We start from the raw sequence: 22,018 nt of genomic DNA, 5'->3' as shown, positions 1-22,018 counted from the left end.
CACTTGTAAGTTCAGGATGGAGGGAAGGTTGATTCCAAACATACTTTCTACCTTCAATCAGATACTAGAGTATCTCTGGTTTTACAAACTGTACTTCATTAGCATGACATGTGTTTGTACAAGTTTCGCAAACTGCTGTGATACTAATCCAAGGCCTGTCATCCAAAGAAAGAATGGGATGGGCTGTGAGATTTAATTGTGAACTACATCCCTGATCCTGTCATGAAACTGACAAACTTTCAGGTGAGGAGGACTTAGTTTTTAAGGTATGTGTTTAATGTATAAATCAGCTGCTATAGTGGTTTGTCATTTGTAGGTGACACATTTTTGACATTCCATGTCTTGGTGTGGTATCAATGAGGGGGGTTAAGTTCGGATACTTTGCATTCCCGTTTTGATTCTGCGCCAGCAGCACCCTAATGATTCACAGCGAGAGTCAGCACGGGCAAGGCCGTCTGACTGGTTTCTTGTTCAGGGGAATGAGGGAGAGGGATCTGGCAGATAATAGGCCCCAGCATTTACACTTCTTCTCAACATAGTGAAACTGTGGCTCTCAGACTTGTTAATTTCCTGTTCCTCCTCCCCATCGTGATATGTTGTGTAATGTCTCCACACCCTTTTCTGATTTGAAAAGCGTTCCTTAATGTATGTACAGCAGGTGTGCAATCCCACAAAGACATCAGTCACCTGAGACTCAAACTCAGGAAGCTTTTTTCTGTTACATATGTTGAGGAAACTTGACAATATTGTTGTCTTCCACTAATAAGAACACATCTAGTAAAAAATGATTGAGAAAATATTTTCTCTATGATAGAATGTCTTTATTTTACCTATTATAACAACTTTTTAGAGTTGAAATAAGTAATAGTTGTATTTTACCAACCTCTTATTTTGTAATGAATTCTGTCTTCAAGGAGTCACATATATCAGAGTCAGTTTTATTCATTCTTTCTTCTTCAAAAACACATCGTAGAACTTAAATGTGTTTTTTTAGATTTAAAAAATCAGTTAATTCCATTTAATTTGATCAATGCTCAGCTGGATTTTATTAAATATATAGATGTTATGTCCCATTGTGTGTGTTCTTAATGGTGCGGGTGTGTGTTTGCTTGAAGCATTTTCCTTCCCAGTGAGCATGAGAACAGCGTTCCCACAGGAAATGTTGCTGTGAGTTGCTTCATTACAGTACGCCACGCTGTGCTCTTTATTTTCTTACCTCTGCCTCGCTCCTTCTCAGGATTGATAATCATCCACCTGTGCGACAGGTATGTGCTTGCTGACTACCACGAACAATGAAGAGATGAGGTAAACAAAATTCAGTTCTTAGCAACCTCTCTCATGCACGCACACATACATGGATATACAAACACACTGGGCTCCACCCCACATGCACCTTCCATGACAGGCTGGGCTTGTTACTCACGCCCGTACCTGTTCTCTGCCACAGACACCTGTCACACAGAGACAGACGTTTCCTCGGCTCACACCAGCAACACAAAGAAGGGACACTGTCACAGATATTCAACTGAGCTGGGTGGACATTGCACTGCTTGGTATAAAGTGAAAGCAGGTACGTACGAGATTACAAGATTAAGCAAACTATCTGCTTAGATTGTATATTTAAAGCTTCAGTAATCAGCAGCTTTAAGAAGAGAAACTGTGAAAGTTACCAATCATGCTTGATAAACTGTTTATAATGTTAACTGGTGATTATCTGTGTTTGCCCTCTCGTTGTTCTGGGTGTTTCCCTAACTTGAGAGTTGCCTGTCCTGCCCTAGAACTGTTATTGCTCTTCAGCAATCATTTATCTTGTGTGAACGGACAGTAACCCTTGGATAAACATGCCTTCTGAGCCCTCAGTGTATTTGCTCTGTCACCAATGCAGAGGACAAATTCCTCAAGAGAAATTGTGACGACGTGTTTTGGATAAAGTGGATTCTTAGCCCCAGGAGTTTTACAAGTTATATTTGCATGTTGAATTTGGCAGTACGCCACAATTTTTGCATTAGTTGTAGTCTGGGCCTACTTTCAGTTAAGGCAAAACTCGACTGTGCTTCATTAGTGTTGTCTTTTTTTGTCTTTAGTTCCTTCAGGGAAGTGGGTTTACCCCTGAGCTGTATGTTTTTTTTTAACCATTAATAAATGGAGGGAACGCTTATCTGGATACTTGTGAAAATAATTCGTATTTGTCCAATCAGAGGTATAATTCTATGCTAGAATATTTTGTATCTAACCACAAAAGAAGTATTGTGGTGAATTTGGATGTCCAGTCATATTGAGGCAACCGCAGTATCTTTTGGAAAGTGGTAGGACTGGATCATCAACATGTCTAAAGGATGAGACTGAGGAATGCTTTACAGAGCACATGTTCCTTATTGGGAGGGAACAAAGTGTAGAAAGGCCCATTTTAAAAATTGAGTGTTATAATAAACTGATGTAAATTGCACTTCTTATAACACAAGCTCTTTGTCTGTGTTGTTTTAACTGTTTTCTTTTTCAGGTGGCTTGTAAAGAACAGATATAAACCTCTAGAACAAGCATGTCTAAAGGTAAGCAGGCTGATAGATCAGATCTGAATGTGATGACGTGTTTGAAAGCAGAGGGCATCTGAGGGCGTGTCTCTGGGCTAGACTTATGACTGTATAAATTCTAGGCATCTGCCATCGCCCCTCTTTTTTTTACATAATACGATTATTTGATTGTGTGATGTGTGGTCCAAAAGGGGGCTGAATAATATAGGTCCAACAAGCAGCTGGATCAAGCAGTCAGTGATTAAAGACGTCATTAAATGCATTCTACATCGTGTATTATAGCCCAGATTATGTGACATGATACTATTTGTGTGTCAGGGGAGGGAAAAGCAGACGTGTTTCGTACTACCAAAGTGAGGACCAGGTTGAGGGATGATGGAAGCTGGTTGCAGCGCCGCAGTGAACCTGGCGATGAACAAGAAGAAGAAAAGCCATGGTAGGCCTACAATACAGGCTTCAATGTCTGTGCATATTGTCATAATTCGGTCACTTGAATGGACAAAACCAAGTTTCTGTGTATCCAAACAGGTTGGCAGAAGTGAGGGCCAGCCGTGTCAATGGAGCTCCTGCTGAGACGAGTCCAGTTTCATCACCAACAAAACCCACCCCGCCTCCCACCAACTCTGAGAGCCAGAGGTGAACACAAGTTTCTGATGTCATAGTTATCTATTGAGTGCTTGGTAGTCTCCCAGTCAACAGAATTGTGCTTATAATAAATCTGTTTGTCCCCATAGTGCACCAAAACCAGGATACCTGATAAGGTAAGACCAGCATGTGCTAATTTAAACTTGAAATTCGAAATAGAATTTTTTTTCGAGTGCTGAAAATTGCACTATATGGGGTATTTTTGTATTTGATCCATGGGTTATTATTCTTGTATTTTTACGCATTTCGTTCTTTCTTTCAGAGGGATTTTCACTAAACTAGACAAGCCTCCCACAAACACACCGTCAACTAACGGCCCAAGGTAAGAGCGTCTCTCACTTTAATACTTCAGAAAACTTTAAATGACTTTTCTGGTTTCCACATCAGTGTTATCTGTCTTTTTTTTTTTTTATTACAGTGGAACGACACAATTCACCAAAAAACCTTCAGAGAGCTACAAGAAAATGTGAGCGCACACAGAACAGATATGCATTAAACTCGCTGGTAGCTGAATGTGTTTTTAATGCCAGGTCTGTTTTTGCCTCTGATGTTCAGAGCCCCCTACACCGTGAAGCCCACTTTGGAGAGCCAGGAGAGCCAGCTTAGCCCAGAGGAGAAGGAGAAGCGGTAAGACTCTCCTCACGAGTAGAACACTATCCAATTTGAACTCACATGCCAAAAGTAGAGATTACATTAACATCATAATGATTCATTATTCGCAGGACGGAGGCAGCCAGCAATGTTCTGAAGACTTCTGCAGGCCGGCAACGGTCTTATGTGCTTTCTGCTGCTAAGAAATACGAGTATGTGTCTCATGTCACGCTCCTTATTCTAATCTAATAATGATCTCGTTGTAATTCTCTCATCAAATAATGAAGAAATTATGTTTTTTTTAATTTACTTCACATTGAAACGTACAATTTTCCTTTTAATGTGACTATAAATAGTGAATGTATTTGTTTTCTTCAAATTAAATCTATATGTTAAAAAAATCACAGGACAAAACCAGAAGAACCTGATACTTCACCAGTCAACAACAGTCTAGCTTTTGTTGCTAAAAGGTAAAAAAAAAAAAAAAAAAAGAATCTCTAATATTACATATAAGCAATAAAAAAAAGCCTGAGAGTCCAAGTGTGTGATCATGGATCTCCATGCTTGGCTCCAATCTTGCAGGGTGGAGTTAACAGATGATGATGATGAGAGTGCTGCGACTCCAGCACCTGTGAGCTCTCCGCCCCCCTCCTCTGTCGCCCCAGTCACATCTGTTGCCTCTGCATCTAGGCCCAAACCACGGACACCGTAAGTCCTGGACAAAGTTTCTATTTTTACTGCAGGATGTGTCTCCTGCTACCTCTTTTTTTATTAATTCATCTCGTTGGCCTGCAGAGTCGACTCAGATGTTAAGAAAGCTGTTGATGCCACCGTTAATAAGCCAGTTGCACCAAAGGTGGAGGAGAAGAAAGCCGCCCTGGAGCCCGCCAAAGAAGACCTATATCCAGCATCTGTCCCAGAAAAAAACCCTTTTGAAGGTATGAAACCAGGGTGCACCAAGGTGGCCACCCCTCTCCCTGCATTCATCCCTGAACCAAAAGATTTAAAATCTGCAGTGCAAGACGAAACACCTCTGGTTGACCTCACCCCAGCAGCAGTCCCTCTTTCACCCACTCCATTGTCTCCTACCCCGACTCCAGCAGTGCCACTTTCACCCATTCCATTGTCTCCTACCCCGGCTCCAGCAGTCCCACTTTCTCCCACTCCAGTATCTCCTACCCCGGCTCCAGCAGTCCCACTTTCTCCCACTCCAGTATCTCTTACCCCGGCTCCAGCAGTCCCACTTTTTCCCACTCCTGTGTCTCCTACCCCGGCTCCAGCAGTCCCACTTTTTCCCACTCCAGTGTCTCCTACCCCGGCTCCAGCAGTCCCACTTTCTCCCACTCCTGTGTCTCCTACCCCGACTCCAGCAGTCCCACTTTCTCCCACTCCTGTGTCTCCTACCCCGGCTCCAGCAGTCCCACTTTCACCTACTCCAGTGTCTCCCACCCCTGTGTCACCTGTCCCGTTTTCACCTACTCCAGTGTCTGCTGTAAGAGAGATCACAGTGAATACAAAACCATCTCCAAAGCCAAGGTAAGATATCCACAAAGCCATTCCTTTCATTCATAGCATATTCTAGTTGTTGAAAGCTCAGTACAGATATAGGTATAGGTTTAAGATGCTTGTAACTTCCGTCAGTGTTCTGCTGTTACTTACTGAAACTTAATATGAACTTCATTATATAACATTGTGCCTTGTTATGAAAGAGAAACACCAAATATTTGATATTTTAATAAAGACAGCTCCAGCTCAATAAAATACTACAGTAAACAACGTATTACTCATGGATGCATCAGTGGTAATGAATGTGTTTTTAAATACATCATAATATAACACTTATATCAGTCATTTTATTTCATTAAGCACGTTTTCTTTCAGCATCACAAAACTCTTGGTACTTAAAGTGTACTTTCAATGACAGTTAAGCAGTTCACTTTGTCTTTTGTAACGTAGTTGAATACAGGATTTGTACCTTTTTTTTCAAATTCTGTTAATAGGATAGTCGAGAACATGGTTCAGAGAAATAACTGTGCAGTTACAGAGAGCAAAAAAAGGTCTGCAGAGAGAAATGTTTGCAGCAACTGAAGCATTTCTTGACACTTTTAACTTCTCAATTATAATAATAATACCGTTTATTTATAAAGCACTTATCAAAACCAACGTCACAAAGTGCTTTACAGAATATAAAATCCCAACAGTAAAATACACAACAATAAAATCATTTTTAAATCATGAAAATAAAACAACAGTAATCAAGCACAGATTAAAATAGAAACAACTCAGACAAAGATTGACTAAAGTTGACAGTTGAGCATAAAAACAGTAGGATAAAACAAGGATTGCAAGGAGGCCTTTGATAAAAATATGTTAATAAGTGATTTAAAAGAAGATACTGATGTAGCTATGAGATCCTCAAGCAGGTCATTCCACAGCCGAGGAGCCCCTTTTTCCTTTTAAACAATATATACATCTAATGCTCAATGACTGTATGCATTCTATAAAGAGGGATGAGAAGTTACTGCACACTGGCATGATGTGAGGCAGTTCCATACGTCTTCTACAGACGGTGATCAGAGGTTAAAAGAGCTCAATGAATATAACATACAAAAAGCAAAATATATATCTGCATGACATACACCGATGTGACACTAGTTCTTATGTATATAGTGGGGCTGTCAAAACATTTTTGTATTGCAATTAATCGCAAAATTTCAATAGATAATCATGATTAATCATATTTTTAACCAAATGTTTAAAATAGCATTATTCACATTTAAAGAAAAAAATTGTTAGTCTTTGATTTTGATCTAAAGTAAGACCCTTCTTGTAGATCGAAGGTCATGATGTTAACTTAACCACGGAAAATCAAAGTTGTTATGGATCAAAAACTAAATAATAACAGCTCAAAGGAATGGTTAAAAAATGAAATGTCAGGTGGATATTAATTTTCGTCAGCTGAGCTGTCTGAGTTTTAAAGTGAAATGAAGAATTCAAAGATGCAGCAGTGTCGTTCTTTTCAATCACTGTGACTACAGGGAGACACCTCAGAGGCTTATCCACTGTGCGCCTAAAGAGACAAGATAGCATGCGATTAATCAAGATTAAGAATATGAATGCATTCAATTCAGACTTTAATTAAGTGTGACTAGTTAATGCTGACAGCCCTAGTATATATATATATATATATGTATATATATATATATATATATACAGTATATACATATACAGTATACATATGCACTCAAAAATGCAGAATCCTTAGGCAGTCAAGCAGAACTTGTACTTCTAATGTAATTTTCTGTAGTCATTTTTACTTCTACTCACATAGAGGATCTATATCTTGGATCAAAATTTTATATCTCTGTGAAAATGAACCTCGAACATCAAATAATGTCACACCAAATATTTTTTGAACAATTAGATATCATATTCCTAAGATAAGCTATAAGTAGTATTTCAAATGGTTATTGTCGAGTGTTTGCTCTTTTTCTTTTTCACACATATGATTGAAAGCTGCCCTGGAATGCCAAATGTTTGTTCTCCATCTATTTCCACAGCTCCAGTGTTGACAGTCTCAGCGCCTTGTCCGACACCCTCATTTCTTTCAACACAAGTTCAAGCAGGTATTGTACAAACAGAAAAAGATAAATGCCGCAAAAGTGAATGTAGAAAAAAAATGAAGAAAGACGATTGTGTTATTGCCTCCAGCCTCAACAACAGGCCATCTGATAATTAAAGTTGCTTTCCTCTCCAGCTTGAAGGATAACGAGCCAGACCTGGCAAAGGAAGAAGGGGGCTCAGCGGACACTCGCACCGCAGAGGAGGGGTATGAGACCAACAACTTCCTCACTCATGTCATAGCAGGGTTGGCAGGAGAAAACATAATGGCAAACTGCCACCGTGTTCACATCAGAGTTATCACAAAATTACCCACCACTTCATTTTAAGGTGCATTAAACTTCCTCACACAAGAGGATGTCCAATTAGACCTGATTAAATGTGGTATCTATCTTAACAATGTAATTGCAAAATGCATGCATTGGGGCGCCGGATAGCCAAGTGGTTATGTTGTGCGCCCCATGTACAGAGGCTGTAGTCCTCGTTATGTCATTCCCTCTCTCTCCTACCAACATGTCCTGTCTCTCTTCAGCTGTCCTATCCAAACAGGCAATAACACCCCCCAAAAAATATCTTTTAAAAAAGTGCGTGCATTTAAGCCAAAGCACATGCACTCATTTTTTTTTGCCCTTTTTACCATCTACAGTGATGAAGAAGAGCCAACTCCAAAGATCAGCAACTGTATACCAATGACAGACGATCTCCTGTCTCTTACTGAAGGGTTTGTTAAAAATACCATTTTGCCACTTTTGAAAATCTATACATTTTACCCACTAGGTGGCACTGTTGGACTTCTTATGATCTCCTCCTACCCTCTACCTCAGTTGGCCCGTTCTTGTTCTGAAATCTCTTCTGAATCCTAAATCCCTTTTTGTTTAACACATTCTCCACTTCCCCCTCCTCCTCCCTCCTCCTCCTCCCTCCTCAGCAGTCCCAAGGAGTCAGCAGAGCCCGTTCCCCCCAGCCCGGGACGCTGGAGTCAGTATCTGCTTAGCGGACCAGACAGGTAAAAGAAAGAGCTCTTTCCCACCCAAGCCCCAAATACAGAGTTATGCAAAGAATTATCCTTTCATCAGTGGAAAATCAATAACTCCCTTGTCAGTAGAAAGCCAAGGCTTTACCTTAACTCACCTCGCCATGAATTAGTTTTGCATTGTCAAGGGAGCTTGCACACAGCCTCTTCTGCGTTTGACTTTTGTGTTTGATGTTTGCAATGAGTCAAAGCCAACAAAGGCCAATGGCACCCTGGATCTCCTGGCTAACAATGTCATAATAATGAACACAGAGGCACCCAGGTGAGAAAGAAACACACTACTCACGGCCTCTGCTTAACCCCCCTTCCCTTTTTTTTTTCTCTGCAAAATGTATTCTTATCCCCACAGATGAAGGGGCCAAGCTTCCCTGAGGTGTTAGATGTTTAATAAATCCCATCCCACCTCAGGTTTGATCCATAAATCAGGACTCCCTCTCTTCTAGGATTCTATTTTAACCCCTGCTTCATCTTAGATCAAAACAGTGTCACACTTTCCTGAATCGACCCGAGTAGTACTTTGAAACAGAAAGCCACGTCTTATCTGTTGTGCGACTGGAAATAGAAGAGAATGTTCTGGACTGATTAGTATTGCGGCTTTTGTTTTTGTCTGTGCCAGCCTCAGCATGCAGCCAGAGGAGGAGAAACCGACAGATGAGACAGCCAAAGAAACACAAAGGTAGACGGGAGATGACAGGCTGCTCTTAAACAATTATCTGTCTGTGCAGAGATGTTCTTGCACAGAAAATGCCTTCTATTCAGATATGCCTTGTAATGTTTTATACTAACTCTGCCTGCAACTGCGCTGTTTCTCTCTGCCCGCCAGCTCCACGGAGACCGTCACTGTAACCACCAAAACTGTGATCATTACTGACAAAAGGTATCAGAACGCACTCACACAGAACCAGTCTGTTCTGTGCTCTTTTCAGACGGCTTTCATGCCCCTTAAATAGTGCAGTGTGTTTCAAGCTTTTCTAATGGACTGCTCTTTTAAATAGTTTATGAGAAAAACCACACTAACCTTTATTTGCTCTCCTTCCCCCCCCCCCCACCCCCAATCGTGCCATTCATCCGTACCACCCTCCCTACTTTTCTTTTTTCTTCTGCCTCCGTGCAGCGAGGAGGACTTTGCAGATCCCCGGAGCTCACGTGTGAAAACAACCACAGTCACTGAATCACGGTATTTAATCTACAGCAACAGCAAACATTGATACTTGTATTGGAATATAAGAGTAGTGTACTATATATCCTAATGATGATGTGTAAAATAAAAATCTCATTCAATTAAAAGAATGTAAGATACAGTGCATTGTGGTAAAGTCAGTGATATCTTAGGAATGTTTTTTCTTTGTTTTGTAAAACATACTTGATCATTTGAAGCATCTGTTTAGCAGTTAGTAATTGATGTAGGCCGTAACCAGGGTTCATTTTCGGTGAACACAACATGAAACACGCAGATTTTTACCATTCAGCAGCAGAATTGTCTTTCCATTTGTCGAAGACATCCAGATTCTGACTTTGATTAAGTTTGGCCCGGATTCCTCTGTGTTTCTGTTTACCATTCAAACTGCATTAAATCTTTCCATTATGAGTCAATGTGATCAGAATTCCTCCGACACAAGACGGGCCATGCTGACAATTGAGAGTGAAATCAGTGTGAAATTGTTTTTCAGCTCGGCTGATACGTTTGATCCATATCCGATAGGGACCACATCCCCTAACAGGTAATCATATTGGTTTGGAGCTGTGACTGTTTTCCAGCCAGCCAGATAGCATCTCAGCATGCATAATGCAGCACTTTCTGATTATGAGCCACTTTCCTCCATTGCAGCTCCTCTGACCTGCTCCAGCCGCTTGCAGATATTTCCATCAACAGGTACTGAAATGATCATGCAAATTCTCCATTTATCACTTTCATAACCTCTGTTTTTAGCACAATGCTGCCATGTTACTGTACAAGTTCCTACCTCATTTGCCTCATTTTGTTGGTTTTTGCCAGAATTGTATTCATAACCAGCAGTTTGTTAGTTCTGTGCCAACATCTTATCGTCACACTCCAACTGGTTTCATTTCTTTATTTTCTTTAAGGGTGTCAAGAACTTCCATTGAGAACAAAGATCCAAGTGAAGACACATCGTACGTTTTTTGTTGAGTCAGCTATTGAGAAAAGTAGCAATTAATTATCCATTACAACCTTGGAGGATTCATACAATGTTTCAGAAAATGGAAAAGTGGCCTTCATCAGGATGGCCCTGATGAAGGCCACAAGCCAAAATGCTTCAGTCTTATAAAGTTAATGAAGTTAGTCTTCATACTACAAGTGCTGCTGGAGCTTTTTGACCTCTTCAAGTCTTTCACTCTTCATGCACCTTGGTAGTTGGTGAAGTTGTGCCAGAAAAACCCTACTCTTCTTCTTCAGAAAATAGAACATTGAAATTGTCTGATGAACAGTTGGAAACCCTCACTGTCAAATTATGAATTATGAATATCACTTAATGTTCGATCTGAATTGATTTGATTCATAAAAAATAGCAATTTTCACTTGATTGTTTGAATTTAAAAAAAAAAAAATCCAAGCTAAACCTTTTTTTTTTATATTGAGTGCAATGATAAACCATTCGCTGTGTGCTCCCATAGGTTTTTAGTATTTTCTAAATTAAAGTCTGATTTGGGTGTTCAAACCAGTTTCAGAGAAATGACAGGAAATGAGAGGAGAGAGAGAGAGACAGTGGGAAACAGCATGAATCAAAGGTCCCCATCTGGACTTGCACTGGAATTCTCAGTGTGAGATTTAAACCTTCCCGGCTAACCTGCATTTTTTTAATCCTTACATTTCAAAAACTATTTTCCCTCTTTTACGTTACACTATGAGCAGTGATGCTTTGGAATCCCTCGCGGATGATGTAATCCCTATAAACACTGAGGTTAAAAGGTATTCATCTATTCAAGTGTATAATTGTGTTATGAATACATGTATGAGAGATGGAGGAGAAAAACTGCGGTCTTGCTGAAAATAATCTCTGCACCGATGATTGTCTGATCATAACTTGGGCATTGTCTCTCCACTCTTGCTCTCCAGCCTCAGCACTCGGCGGTCGTGGACACGCACGTGGGACACCAGTACTACTGAGCGGACTTACACAGAAGAGAGGTGACGACACACTCTGAATCTCTCGTACACTTCCACACAGTGCGCTCTACTATGTTTCATTCAGTTACATGCACCCATCCATGTGCATTAGCCACTAAAAGCCTTTCAATGTATGCCCCCTTTCAGAGACAAAGCCAAACCAGAGGGCCAAGATGAATATCAAAACATGACGGTCACGTTTGAGCGAAAGTAAGTCATTCTTTTATTAAAAGCTCCGTGTGCATATCTGCTCCTTTTATCCCATAACCTCCTCCCCGTGCACTCTTACCACTACGGTGGAGAAAGGAGGCTTTTGCGTGTATTCAGCGAGCCAGAAATCATTGTGCACTGGTGCTCACAGAAATAGGTCAGATACATATTTGTTACAACTTTGACCCACAACTGGGGTAAGCAGATCCCCTCCAAGCTTTTTTTTTTTTTTTTTTTACAAATAGAGAGTTTTTCTGTCTCTCATGTCATGTTTGGTTTGTACTAAAGATCCAAGGAGAATGACTCCCCATGGGACCGGTGGACGTCACCCACTGTCTACACTACCACCTATTCTTCAGGCCAGGGAGATGAGGAGGAGGAGGAGGAGGAGGAGGAAGAGGAAGAGGAAAGGTATCCCCACAGGCTGGGTTCATTAAATGCACATTAAACCTGTTTGTGTTCCACTATTTTTCCAGATGTGATTATAGAACCTTAAAATTCAGTGCCTGTCAAGCATTTAATTGAAAGCAAGTTAAATCCACGTTCCTCACGGCTCGGTCTGAGGATAATCAACTTCCTCTAAACTTGTATTTTGACTCTAAATTTGTCCTACCATACATATTATAATGCAGGATTGTCCTCTGTTTTGCAGCCTCGAGGACACACAGACACAGACAGTCACAACCATCACCACTATCAGGTTTGGAAAATATGAGAATGTCTTAAATCTCACATCTTTTCATCACAAACTGAGGGACGGAATTTGAGAGCACGAGGGAAATGTAGGTTAATGTTAACAATGACAAAACATAGGAGGAGGGCTAAGAACGAGGCAACGCTGCCGTACAATAGAAAACAGGGCACACCTGGTCAATAAATCCCAAGCCCTCCAGTGCTGCGAGTCAGAAAGATCAGCTTCATACACTTATAAAAACTGCAGAGATCTTGTTCACTGGATAGCATCCAGCTTATTGACTGCCACAGCCCACAGTAAAAAGTCTAATACAGCTTGCCTTGCCTTGCCTTCCAGGGAGACACACGGTGAGCCAGAGCCCGCTATGGATCGGTAAGTTTATGATCTTGTTAACGTCAGACAGCATAATGCAAGAATAACTTCTCCAGAGTGTTATTTTCTACTATTTGGTCTGTTGATTTTCTTACTTTTGTGCAGACACTCCTCTAACTGGACCTTTTTGTATTGTGTGACTATGAACATTTTTAGCAAGGGCAGGGTGTCACACTGAAATTAAATTGACTCTTTTCAGTAGAATAAATGTTTAATGTAGTTAAATGTATTTAAAATCCAAAGAACCTCATTAAATCAATCAATCAATCAACTTTTATTTGTATAGCGTCAACTCATAACAAGTGTTATCTCGAGACACTTTACAAGAAGCAGGTAAAATACCTTACTCATTGTCTGTTAACATTACAAAAGAGCAGGTAAAAGACCTTACTCATTGTTATGTTACAAAAAGCAGGTAAAAGACCTTACTCATTGTTATGTTACAAAAAGCAGGTAAAAGACCTTACTCATTGTTATGTTACAAAAAGCAGGTAAAAGACCTTACTTATTGCTATGTTACAAAGATCCGGCCTATCCATCATGAGCACTTTAGCAAAGCAGCAAAAGTTACAGTGGTAAGAAAAAACTGCCTTAAATATGTTATCTTGGCTTTTTTTTGTTTTTACACCAACCAGATCTGCTGTATCTTTGTGTTTGTAACATTACTGTTTTAATAAGGGGATGTGAGATTAAGGCCAAACCCTGCAGGACCACAGCTGCATCCTCTTACCTCTGCAGCCTGGGTCTAAAGTTACCTGACACTCCTGTATGATACCTGCTTACACGCTTAAACTCCTGGCTCAACTCTATTAGTGAAATCTAATGACAAGATCTGATCTCCCATTGTCTTTCAGTCTGCCCTCATTTTCCTCCCACTAATTATCAGTCTCCAGATGTCAGATTAATGATGTGTATTAGAGATGCCCCTTTGTCAGATCACAGCCTGTTAAGCAGCATGCCATTAACAAGGGATGGCAGAAAATGATTATCTCCTGAGTTACATTTGACAGATATAGCGCCTTCTTTGTAAGCCATCACAGTGCTGTCGTCATTGAGTGAGAGATGACACTAACACTGCTGCTGCACTCTGTCTCCAGTTATGACACCTATTCCAGGACTGTGATAGAGGAAGAGCAGCGTGTCCAAACACCAGAACCCGAGACAAAAAAGTGAGTGATTTGATATTTAGAGAAGAGTGACAACTGAAAGCCATTTGGAATATGCACATGAACTCACTCTTTGATTCATCCGTCTCTGCTGCAGGGGGTTTGTGTATTTGAAGGAGTACGTGAATTCATCAGAGCTGTCCCTGCATAATGCCAGAGACACAGCCGACGGGTAGGACCAATCCATTAATGACATTATTGATTAAAAAAAATATATATGCTCGTCTGTTGACCTGCTTACTGTTTCTTTTCCACACAGTGGGTCAGATTATTTGACATCAAGATCTGCAAATTACTCGTACAGCAGCCCCCCGAGGTAGGTGACATACAAACAGACCCCTTATCCTCTACTCAACAAGCTACATGCATCAACCCTTGTTCCCCTGCGCTCAGCCCTTCCTCTTCAAAAGACTGCTTTCACACATTAACACGTGGACTGACATTACAGCTCATTTGACCGCCTCCTTTCAATGCTTGCTCTCCAGATCTCAGCTTAACAAAAAAAAGGGAACTTCCAAAAACAAAACTCTTTAACGTCCAGAGCTTCTAGCAGACTACTTACTTTCAGTGCTTCAACTTGTATCTTTCAGTATCAACACTTCATATGGACATGAAATTCTCTGAAGGTTTTTGCTCTGAAGGGTTTCATTTATTATTGAGATGTCACTTACACTTGACATTTCAACTCCTTTTAGCGCTCTTCAGCAACGTCTACTTTAACATCATTCACTTTGTCATCTGGTGTTGCAATGTTAACATTTTTCCTGCACTTTTTAGTCTTTCTGTACATGGGTTGAGAGTGCCACTTCACCGGTTTGTAAGAGCTCGCACATTTTCCTCAGAAGACCTTGCTTGCTTGCATAGTGGGTCCAACGTTTGACGTCATGGTTGTCAGTTACTTTTTCAGCAGCCCCTCCAATTAAAACTAGCAACAACTCAACTCCCTAAACCTGTTCTAAAGCAGCTATAAGCCTGACCCTTTCCCCCCCTGCCTTATTATCTCCAGTTTTAACGAAACCAGTGCGAGCAGCGGGGCAGAAATTCCAGCAAGCCTGCTCATTAGGAGGCTAAGTGGGGACATCAAAGGATTATTTACACTTATTAAGTTCCCATGCACAGCAGAGAAAAGATCACAGGTTATTTAAGCAAACAGAGCTGAAGTTGCACTAGAGCAGCTCGAGTCAGTGGCCAAACTAACTTTTCTCCACTGCTGTCTCCCTAGCGTCTCGCTGTCATCCACCTGTAACTACTGTGGAAAGCTGGTCGGCAACGATGCCAAGATCTCCATCGAGCACCTCAATGTCAACTGCCACCCTGCCTGCTTCAAGGTAACACACCATCCGTCTGCTCAGCTCTGTGCAAGATACTACTCCATGTTCACACGACTACAGGAGAAGGGACTAATCCTAAAATGAACGCAGCTTTTAAACACTTAAAGGTTGACAATTTAGAACATTTTTTTTATGCTTAGATAAGAAACTGTGTGCCACGCTCATGTCTTTATGGTAAATATGACATTATAACCATTACAAGGTTAATGCTTAGCACAGCAAACAGATAAAGAACAGGCCTGACACTCTCGTTAGTTCAAGAATCACTTACAAACAGCTTTAAAGCTTTATATAAAAAAAATATATAAATTGTACACCTTTGTTTAATTTGTACACAAAGTAAGAATGCTAACATGAGGCTCTATGTACGATGTGCTGTACAAATTCTTGGCTTGGAGTGATCCGTTCCTCGAGTCTAGTCCTGTTCTGTTCTTAACTGAGTATTAGGTAACATGAGATGCTTGTTGGTAGATTTAGTCAGCAACAACGTGCCATGGTATTGTGTTAACCTAACCTTCTTTTAGCTTTAGTAAATATTTGACACGTACTATCAATCTTCTTATCTAACTTAAGGCAAAACAGCCAAAAAGATTGTCTGCATTTTTAAATGTTTACCTATTCGTTTAAAAGTCAAAGTGACTTACACGTGTTTCTTGGTTATCCTTTGAAATCTTCAAATACAGTTTATATTCAGCAGTTGTATATTGGCAGTCTTATTACGGAGTATGAGAACACTTCAACAATGACTGCCCTGCCCTTCACTGCGTTGTTTTCATTAATTACATTTTCTAATAACATTCTCCTTCTTCCCGAAGTGTGCCGTCTGTGATAAGCCAATGGGAGACCTTCTCTTCAGCATGTTCCTACACGAAGGGAAAGTCCACTGCGAGAGCTGCTACTCCAGAGCCCTTGACTGATTATCAGAGCTCTTCAGCAGCCTCTTATCCTCGTCACCTTCTCTTCATGTTCATTTGCATATAAAGTGCGAACCGGTCAGTCTCAGAGTTTAGACTGTGTTCAGTTTCGACTTGGCAACGATGGAGAACAATACGATTACTTAATGACTCTTACATTAGGTTCAATTTTCTAGTTTCTCAAACATTATACATGCTCATGTTTTTGTTTTTTTTCTTGGTGGTGAAAGCTGTATCTGCCTCAGTAAACTATGAAGGATGTGTCTGTGCAACATATAGCAGACTAATACAAGCGAGTGGGGTACTATCTTATATTTTAGCAGCACTAGTTATACAAGAAAATAACTTTGTTACAAAATGTCTACATCTTTTTTTTTTCTTCTTCCTTATAAAAAAACAGTGAGTTAACATGTACAATGCTTTGTTAAGAAAATAAAATGATTTATATAACCCTGGTATAAATATGTGGTACAAAGACAGTGTGCTAGTTGGAACACAGAGCTGTCATGGAGGCTTGAGCAGTAACAAGTTTTTTAAAAAAAGCACAATAATAAAAAAAAAAGTTATTGCACATTAACACGATCGGAATCATGAAACAAAACACAATTATAGGCAATGTCATAAAGAGTCTGTGCACAGAATTTCATCCGATGAGCCGTTCCTGAGCGTTTCTTTCCTAACTCAGAGCAGCTTGTCCACAGGGAGTTGAGCTTAACTCTACGTTTGCTCACTCTTACACTTCTTGGCGGAATGATATTTTCCTTGCATAGTCGTTTTAAAAGCAGTGTACATTAAATGCCCCTTAAGCTAATAACCATCAGGGCCTGCAGAGCAACTGTAAAGGAGCTAATGCAGCTCAGTGGCTTCTGTCGTGATGGTCTTCACACACAGTTAGGCAGAGCTCCCTTGGTGCTGAGGACACGTCTCTGGCTCTGCCCCAGTACCATGAAAAGCTTCCTCCTGTGAGAATGTGCCTCTGTGGAACAACTGCACCGCATGCAGTTAATGTTAACAATGCAAAGCAGAGTACAAGCAGAGATGGCCCCTCTGTTATAGTAATAAAACAACTTTATAATGGTGGCATATTGCACTCGTTTACATTATTTCCCATTTGGACTTGGGATTGAGGAGAAAACTATCATGTCAGCTGAGTTTGAATAAAATCTGTTAGAGTGTAACTAAACTGTTTGTCAGGGTAAAAGGGTTTTGGCTCAGGTGTAGAAATATGAGTCGTTTCTGCACCATATCTCCCATTTCAACCACAGGGATGCATAATATGGGACACCCCTGTTATCCTGGACGTGCGCCATCCTCTGTTTGTTTCCAGGCCTGTGTCAGTGTTTTCCTCTGGCTCTGCTCACAGCAATGCTTTGGATGTGCTTCCACAGGAGCGAAGGGTCCGACTCGTTATGTCTTATCAGAGACTCCAGCCCCTCCGCTTGGTCCAGGCTCTGCCAGTAATCCTGCGGCCATATTTGCAACCATCTGCAGAGAGATATATAAACAGATTAGGCTCATGATGGAGGACGTTTTAATTAGACCATTAGAACAGGCTAATTTCTCCACCCCTAGGGACGTTGTCATTTAAATTAAAATGCAGAATGTAGACGCTTTGGGCACGGAGAAACATTCTCGACTAACTCACTCATCATCTGCCGGTAAGTCTTTGACATCTCCGTTCCCCGGGCGCGGCAGGGGGCACCCCATGTGAGAGTTGTTGGCCATTTTTGGCTGAGGTGGTTTGATCTTTGTAGGTGCTCTCTTATACGCTCGTTCTGCTGCCAATCTTGCGTTCTCCTGATCACACACATAACATTCAAATCCATTCAGGTAGTTTGGTTTACTCATGTCATTAACGCCCCACTCTCGGGTCTTCAGAGCCTCCAGCAGACGAGCATTGGTAATGCTTTTGAAGTTCTTAAACTCTAAGTATTTTGCATATTCGTCATCATTTTCATCCAGATGTTTGAGAAAGTCAGCGAGAGCTTTGGGTGAGGGGAAGTTATCGATGATAATAGCGGAGTGGTCGTTGGGCATCCAGTCTGCCACCACAGACGAGCCTTTGTAGACGGGCACGCAGCCCTGATGGAGGGGCCGCCACAGCTTCTCTGTCATGTAATCTGGACACAGGCCGTTCTCCAGAGCCAGGTGAAACTTGTAACGGGACACAAAAGTCATGAAGCTGCGGTCTTCGCCGGTAGCTGTGGCCGTGTCCTCCAGATGTCCAGGCAGAGGTTTGTTGTTCAGGCATTTCCCATAAGAGTCCACCTACACAGAGGAACAAAAGTGTGGGGAAGAAAAAAATAAGGTGGGGCACAATTGGAGACCAATATGCTTCTGATATGTTAATAGACTGTATGTTATCATAAATCTCTTATTCCCTCCCTACTTAGGCTTCACAACCATCACACAGAAGGCTCCATTTACAATCCTTCAACAGAGGTGTTATTGATGTCACACGTGTGAAGATTAACTAACCCTTGTGTACATGTTTGACTGGTTACTTAATGTTAAGTACCGGTCATATGAGCCAATTTGTAATGATTGAATAAAATTGCTATGGTTGGATGAAAAATAGAGAAAGAAATTGAAAATTATATTTTTACAGAATAGGATGAGAGGCAAATCATACAGATACTTTTTGGGATATTCAGGCACACATCACATCCCCTTCCTCCAGTAACGTAAATGTAAAAATGAAGATAAATTAGACCTATGAGTCACACAGCACAGCAGCATTTTTATTTTTATGGCAAATCACAGCAGTGTCAGTATGGAGGTAAAAGCATTTCCTCTTTCAAACATTTTTATCCTTAGATCAAAAAGATGCACTAACTTTACCAACATCTGCAAAACTTGATTCTTTACATTTCATTTACAGCAGTGCTACAGCATTTTGGCTGTGCAGCTAAAATTCCTCCAGCCTCTTACGTGGCTCAGTAAACATGCAACTTGTAAAAACGGCCTTGAAAGGACACCTCTACTCTTTACCTGAATGTACTTCATGAGCTCCTGGACGTATCTGTTTCTGTCCGACGGCACATCGCAGTGAGACTGCATGTAGAGCACAGGAGCCAGGCCCTCTTTCCTCAGCTGGTTCTTCTCATCCAGAGACACTGTCACGGGCTCCAGCAGATAGTCCAGAGAGGGCAGCCACTGCAGGGTCAATGGATAGTCTGACTCCCGACGAAACGTGGCTGTGTAGTTAAACAGCCTTATTCCGGGGCCATGGGAGAGGAAGTAGTTATTCATGGGCGACTCTTCATGGAACAGTGCCCAGGTCTGGTGGCGGAGACGTGGGAGCGGCGCCTCATACGCCCTGAAGTCTGTGCCATAAAAGATGATGGATGCCGTCCGTTTGTACAGCTGGACCTTTCAAGATCAAACACAAGATTACTGTCGGTACAACTACAAATAATAACTGATATAAATGTGAGGATCTTCACTCCTCCCTATCCAAGGTTAAATATCTGTGACACCTTGCGGTTGCTTGTCACCAGGCAGGAGGATGTCCCACAGTCAATGCGTTCAGTGTCACCAGGAAAATGTGGGAACAATCCTGCACTCCACCAGAGGAGAATGGGTAGTTCTTTGTTGCTGCGGCGGTCAGTGTTGCCAGGTCCTGCGTATGAGCTGATGGAGGCAAAGTGCATCTCTGATAGAGCACTCTGGGGCTGAAAGGCTGCTCGGTCCACTGCATCCAAGGCCTCGAAGGGAAGCTGCTCGTCTGGAAAGGAGGCGAAGGAGACCCAAACCCAGCACAGGACACCAAACAGCCCCAGACACATACAGGGCACCAGCCTGCCCCTGCCTGCCATCTGCAAGAAGGAAGAGGCAAAACAATACTTTAAAGACGAATTATTTAGATGCACGTATGTCAACATTCAAAAGTAAAACAACTGGCTTTCTTTTCCCTCTAATGATTCTTCAGACCTGCAAATAAAACCATGTTTTATTTCTCATAACCTTAATGAAAGTGCATCTCCTGCAACAAACTCATTTGTGCAAACAAGTCAAAAACTGAGTCAAATATTTCAGCCATACGTGTCAGTTGCTTTGGGCAAGCACCACAATCGAGACATTTACAATGTTTCCTACCATGAACCCTGCAGCAAACACATGAAGGTGCGGTTTTCTTGATTCGCCAAAAGTGATACCGGCAGCCCCGATTCTCAAGTGTTGTGTTTATAAGATGCTGTCTGGAAAATAAGAGCCAACGGTACTGTGGGAAGAATAACAGCTGTATTCTTCTTCTTCTTCTTCTACGCTTCTACTTTTCTTCTTCTTCGGTGAAGCAAACCAACCTGATATGTGAACTGCCACCTAAAGGCAAACAGTGCTTACTGCTCCTCTAAACGTCTATGTTGCAACATGTGCGCTTAATTTCTAGTTTTGGCGTATCTGACTGACCCTGAATCACCTTGTTGCAAAAAAATAAAAAATAAAAATTGTTTAAATGCTCGCTGCCAAGAACTTACAGAAAACATATACACAAACAAAGATGTATTAAGATGTAATGTATAGGCCACTTAATACAAAAAACTAAAAGAAAAAAACCTGTGATGACTCTCGTGTCAAATCTTAACATTACTGTATTGTCTTTTTTTATCCTACTACAATTTTGAATATTTTACTTTTTTATCCTACTACAATTTTAAATATTTTCCTTTTATGTATTTATTCGAATATCTTGTTGTTTTATGTGTCATATTTTCTTTTATTTTCTTTTTATACATATTTTTAATTCTTATTGGTGTGCGTCATGTAGTCTACCAAACGTGAGGGCTTGTTGAGCACCTGTAAATGTTCGCGATGATGTAATCCGCTACCTCTACTTTACTTTGTTCATAACAAATCTATTCAGTGACTAACCTACTAATAAAATGTTCTAAACTTAATAGGTACAATAAGTATGGGGCGCCGATTGTAAAGTTGCGCACACTACAAATAACAACAACATTTCTCCACATTTAGCCCTAAAACATCACTTTTTATTCACATTTAGAGAAATATTTGTGAACTTTGTCATATTTACTTTTGTGAATAAAAATGTAAGCGCATTTCATTGGCAAATATAAATGTTAAATATTATATCTAAATGTTGAATGTTTTATGTCATGTTAAAAATACATGTCCTGATTCTAAATATTTAGCTACGTTTCTAAACATTTAGTTTACATTCTAAATATTTAGCTTTGATCCTATATATTTAGCTAAGATTGTAAATATTTATAATCAAAGCTAAATATATAGAATATAAACTAAATATTTAGCAACGACTTCTAAATATTTAGCTAAGACTCAAGATTCAAGATTTTTATTTGTCACATGCTCATACAGATGTGCAGTGAAATGTAAGGACTGTTCCGCAAGGCCATGCAATAAACACTCAAATTACTAATACACATATATACAGTAAAATAGAATATAATGTAAAAAATAAAAAAATAATTATTTGAATATACAAAATATAAAATATAGAGTAATGTAAACAGTGTAAAGTGTCCAGGGTGTCAAAGTGCAATGTGCAGATTGGAATGTGTGGTGTGTGTGTATCATCACAGTTCTGTTTTGTTGACTCTAAAGATGTAGCAACGATTTCTAAATATTTATCTAAGACTCTAAATATGTAGCAACGATTTCTAAATATTTAGCTAAAACTCTAAATATTTAGCAACGATTCCTAAATATTTAGCTAAGACTCTAAATTTTTTGTTATTTGTAGTGTGCGCAACTTTAATAAGTAGCCACAGCTGACACTTTGTTGACATTATTAATGAGAC

General features: G+C 40.5%; 3 protein-coding genes across 10 annotated transcripts; 2 read left to right on the top strand and 1 right to left on the bottom strand.

Annotated features, from left to right (window-relative positions):
- Positions 1-130: 130 nt before the first annotated feature.
- On the top strand, positions 131-12,239 carry LOC132981726 (proteoglycan 4-like). Of its 8 annotated transcripts, none has more exons than XM_061047756.1 (29): positions 132-266; positions 1,116-1,265; positions 1,448-1,553; positions 2,501-2,549; positions 2,850-2,967; positions 3,060-3,167; positions 3,266-3,292; positions 3,439-3,498; positions 3,595-3,642; positions 3,732-3,803; positions 3,899-3,979; positions 4,175-4,237; positions 4,350-4,475; positions 4,563-5,303; positions 7,328-7,393; positions 7,525-7,596; positions 8,035-8,109; positions 8,320-8,394; positions 8,603-8,683; positions 9,038-9,097; positions 9,245-9,298; positions 9,536-9,598; positions 10,092-10,142; positions 10,250-10,294; positions 10,507-10,554; positions 11,294-11,350; positions 11,498-11,569; positions 11,696-11,758; positions 12,047-12,239. In XM_061047756.1, exons 4-29 carry the CDS (start codon positions 2,540-2,542, stop codon positions 12,204-12,206), a joined length of 2,496 nt encoding a protein of 831 aa, XP_060903739.1. In that variant the 5' UTR covers positions 132-266; positions 1,116-1,265; positions 1,448-1,553; positions 2,501-2,539; the 3' UTR covers positions 12,207-12,239. The 8 variants fall into 8 exon arrangements, with proteins under 8 accessions (XP_060903740.1, XP_060903743.1, XP_060903739.1 ...); XM_061047753.1 differs by having other exon boundaries at positions 133-266; positions 8,317-8,394; XM_061047755.1 differs by having other exon boundaries at positions 133-266; positions 1,448-1,570; positions 8,317-8,394.
- Positions 12,240-12,306: 67 nt separating this feature from the next.
- LOC132981730 (zinc finger protein 185-like) lies at positions 12,307-16,685 on the top strand. The gene is made up of 7 exons (XM_061047762.1): positions 12,307-12,458; positions 12,789-12,824; positions 13,922-13,993; positions 14,088-14,162; positions 14,250-14,306; positions 15,213-15,318; positions 16,137-16,685. The coding sequence occupies exons 1-7, from the start codon at positions 12,385-12,387 to the stop codon at positions 16,236-16,238; spliced, it is 522 nt and encodes a 173-aa protein (XP_060903745.1). The 5' UTR covers positions 12,307-12,384; the 3' UTR covers positions 16,239-16,685.
- On the bottom strand, positions 16,438-20,503 carry fut11 (fucosyltransferase 11 (alpha (1,3) fucosyltransferase)). The gene is made up of 5 exons (XM_061047761.1): positions 20,334-20,503; positions 19,715-20,053; positions 19,227-19,607; positions 17,881-18,503; positions 16,438-17,720 (listed from the first exon to the last, which is right to left on the bottom strand). The coding sequence occupies exons 1-5, from the start codon at positions 20,334-20,336 to the stop codon at positions 17,570-17,572; spliced, it is 1,497 nt and encodes a 498-aa protein (XP_060903744.1). The 5' UTR covers positions 20,337-20,503; the 3' UTR covers positions 16,438-17,569.
- Positions 20,504-22,018: the final 1,515 nt, after the last annotated feature.

The sequence above is a fragment of the Labrus mixtus genome, chromosome 10 (assembly GCF_963584025.1).
Source record: "Labrus mixtus chromosome 10, fLabMix1.1, whole genome shotgun sequence".
Lineage (NCBI taxonomy): Eukaryota > Metazoa > Chordata > Actinopteri > Labriformes > Labridae > Labrus > Labrus mixtus.
This window is presented reverse-complemented; position numbering and strand designations above follow the sequence as displayed.

Excerpts from the sequence above, each read along its gene's own strand:
- LOC132981730 (XM_061047762.1), top strand. The coding sequence starts at position 12,385 with ATGCAGGATTGTCCTCTGTTTTGCAGCCTCGAGGACACACAGACACAG. Across the intron at positions 12,459-12,788 it reads ACAACCATCACCACTATCAG|GGAGACACACGGTGAGCCAG; the intron begins GTTTGGAAAATA and ends CTTGCCTTCCAG. Across the intron at positions 14,307-15,212 it reads TCGTACAGCAGCCCCCCGAG|CGTCTCGCTGTCATCCACCT; the intron begins GTAGGTGACATA and ends CTGTCTCCCTAG.
- LOC132981726 (XM_061047753.1), top strand. Across the intron at positions 2,968-3,059 it reads CAAGAAGAAGAAAAGCCATG|GTTGGCAGAAGTGAGGGCCA; the intron begins GTAGGCCTACAA and ends GTATCCAAACAG. Across the intron at positions 9,599-10,091 it reads ACCACAGTCACTGAATCACG|CTCGGCTGATACGTTTGATC; the intron begins GTATTTAATCTA and ends ATTGTTTTTCAG.
- fut11 (XM_061047761.1), bottom strand. Across the intron at positions 19,608-19,714 it reads TGGTGACAAGCAACCGCAAG|GTCCAGCTGTACAAACGGAC; the intron begins GTGTCACAGATA and ends TGATCTTGAAAG. Across the intron at positions 18,504-19,226 it reads AGCTCATGAAGTACATTCAG|GTGGACTCTTATGGGAAATG; the intron begins GTAAAGAGTAGA and ends TCCTCTGTGTAG.